Here is a 3,136-nt window from a genome sequence, read left to right as displayed (position 1 = left end):
AGATAGATAGATAGATAGATAGATAGATAGATAGATATTATATTTAGATTTAAGAGCAGAACAAATCTTGTAAACCTCGCTTGTGGTGCTTGAATTTGCGCTTGATACCCTGTCAGCATAACGGAGTTTTTTTTTTTCCAAAAGGGCTCCCAGATATAAGTCCATATAATAATGAAGATATTTAAAAACTCCCTCAAATAAACCAGACTCAGGTTTTAGAAACGACCGCACAGGTGGGCTTGTGTGCTGATCGTTGTGGTGAAGCTGCTTTAGGAGCTCAACTAAAACCTGAGGGATTCAGCTTTTCATTCGAATAGAGTTAACATTTTACTTGTTCTTTAATACGGGCTTTTCCCTGACAACTCTGATTGAATTATGACTTCTGCCCCTTCGAAAAGGTTGATATTGTTTCGTTCATTGGGTGTTTTTTTTACATCACCGTAACTAACCTATCAATCATTCATTACAATAGATTGGACTCCTTACCTCCCTCCCCTCCCCCGTCCTAACCACATTGTTGTCGAGTGTTTAACCACCTGGAGTAACAGTGTGGCCATACACCAATTATATTATTTTAAAAACATAATGTATGTCTTTGACTTTGTCTGCAGGCATTAATTTGGCGTCTGGCACATGCAATGTCAGCAGCAAAAGCTCAGTGCTGAGTGTACTAAGAGTAATTCGCGTGGTGCGAATTCTTAAACTGAGCAAACACTCAGAGGGTCTCAAGATCTTGGGCAAAACGATGAAGACTAGTATCCGAGAACTGAGCATGTTCATCCTCTTTCTGGGTATCGCCACCGTCATCTTTTCAGGAGCCATTTTCTACGCTGAGATGGGAGAATCTGGAAGCATGTTCACCTCCATCCCTGACGCCTTCTGGTGGGCCATTGTCACCATGACAACAGTAGGTTACGGCGATTATGTGCCGGTTGGGGTTTTTGGGAAGATGCTTGGCGGTTTTTGTGTGCTGTCTGGAGTCCTGGCCATCGCTCTACCGGTGCCTGTGATCGTCGCCAACTTCAACAACTTTTACAGACACTACACAGGTAGAGGAGTCCGAATTCTACTCTCTAGTTCTTAACAACACATGTGTGAAGAATTCTTTTCGGTCTCTGTTTTGCTCATCAAGCCGAAACAAGCACTACCATCAGAACCCCTTCGTAAAAAAAACATTCTTCTTTCACGTAAACTCGAGCCATCAACTATGTTAACAACATTAAATGTATTTTGAGAGACTATAAAATGTTGATGTGTTTCATGGTTCTTTCAAGAGCTACGGAAAACAAACTGCGTAATTTTGTTTTTCCTAAAAAGACATCCAATTCATAAAGCTCTTCTTGTATTTTAGAAAATCATAGGCTATATTATCATATGAAACTCAACATGACTTTGGTGAGAACACTTGCTTTATGTGTTTTCTATTGTAGAGGCTAAACTGTAACAGGGGTGTAATCGAATTCTTCACTGTTTTGAGATTGTTCATTATGTCATTATTCTATAAACCTTTGGTTCTAGAATAGAAAGCTTATTCAGCGTCGCTTACATTTAGTCTGCAACCGGAAACAGTTCCTCACATAACCATGTTATTTTAGAGACCATTGTCGTTTTTCTTGTTCACAATGCTAAATTGTTTTTTTGACAACTGAATATCAGATGCACTAGTAGAGATAACTGCAACATTTTAAAGTCTACTAATTTTGCCTCATGTGTAATAGCCCAAACATTGTTGCCTAATTCATTTCCACTCAGTGTAGTTTGGGGATTGAAACAAAACTTTAAAAAATACTGTTTTTTTTTTCATAAACTACCCCAGTCTCCATCGGCGAGCTTATTGTTTTTCTCTTCTGTGAGCAGTCACGTTTTTATTGTCACCATATCATGTATTATATTGCACACTATATTTTGCTGCTTAATTATATTGCCAGAACGAATTAGGCCTCAATAGGGCCTACAGTTTACCCTCTGACTGAGGCTTTGCAAAATAATTATTGACAAAAGTTTACGGTCTTAAAAAAAAAATTCAAAACAGCATTAGTTTTAAAGCCCCACACTAAAAACGGAAATGATTATAATGCTTCCTCATACGTTTAATGACATGCATGTTAACACAGCGAACAACGCTTATTACTTTGCCAGCTTTTTTTTACATTAATGTGTATATTTGCTTACATATAATTGTCTGCTTCATGCGATTTTATACTCATTCACAATTCCCCAGTTTTACTCCACAGACACCACACCATAATCATGAATCATATCAATTTATATTAAAAAAAAACCCAACAACACTGTTTCTCTCTTTGCATTTTGTTCTTGCTATAGCATCCTTGACTTGGTAAGTACGTGGTGTTCAAGTTTGTGACGCTAATTTTGAAGTTCATCACGACTAAATAAATACGAGTGAATGAAAACGAAGAGACTAATATATGAGAATGCGCACCGATAACTCTGACTGAAAATAATGTTCTTTGTTGGTCATTGAGATTGCACCATTTTCTCCTATCAGTATTTTTCCCCGCACATACCGATGGGTATCGGTACTCGAATAAATGGCTTTAGCAGATTTCGGATAGTCAAGCAGTCACTTGGGACAACCATGCAAATGTGTTCACAACCCTTGTCCAACATGTTGCAAGGTTAAATGACAACGCAGGGCGCATCAATTAGCGAGTTGAGTGACGATTTTATTTTACGATTTATTTTTATCAGAACACCATTCATAGGATTCGAAAATGTAATCTTTCATTCTTTCAGAAATACCGAGGGGAGGCTTTTAGACCAAGGAGGCGAAAAAGAGAGGGTGAATAGCGTAAATTTCCACAAATAATTATGCTGTGTTGTCTGTGTGCTTTGTAGATAGATGCCTGTATTGTGTATAGAAAAATTATATACCCATTAGCTGAATATGACCACTTCTTGTAGTTATCGTACATAATATTCTCATTGCATACAATAACTATCATCGCACTAGAGCCGCTGGAAACTATTAAACGTATTTTGCGCTTTTTTTCCCATGATATGCCACTTCAACTGTTATCTGCGCTTGGAGCTTTCTCCTCCTCCTCCTCCTCCTCCTCCTCCTTCTTCTTCTTCTTCTTCTTCTTCTTCTTCTTCTTCTTCTTCTTCTTCTTCT

General features: G+C 38.0%; 1 protein-coding gene across 2 annotated transcripts in view; it reads left to right on the top strand.

Annotated features, from left to right (window-relative positions):
* LOC101854502 (potassium voltage-gated channel subfamily A member 7) overlaps positions 1-3,136 on the top strand; it is a 22,466-nt gene that overhangs the window by 9,487 nt on the left and 9,843 nt on the right. For both annotated transcript variants that reach the window (XM_005099270.3, XM_013083054.1), the window contains exon 3: positions 612-1,049. In XM_005099270.3, coding sequence (XP_005099327.1) covers positions 612-1,049 — 438 coding nt within the window. The remainder of the gene's footprint in view (positions 1-611; positions 1,050-3,136) is intronic.

The sequence above is a fragment of the Aplysia californica genome, unplaced genomic scaffold, assembly GCF_000002075.1.
Source record: "Aplysia californica isolate F4 #8 unplaced genomic scaffold, AplCal3.0 scaffold00208, whole genome shotgun sequence".
NCBI classification, from domain to species: Eukaryota; Metazoa; Mollusca; class Gastropoda; order Aplysiida; family Aplysiidae; genus Aplysia; species Aplysia californica.
The sequence above is the reverse complement of the archived record's forward strand: the minus strand, read 5'-3'. Positions and strand labels throughout refer to the sequence as shown.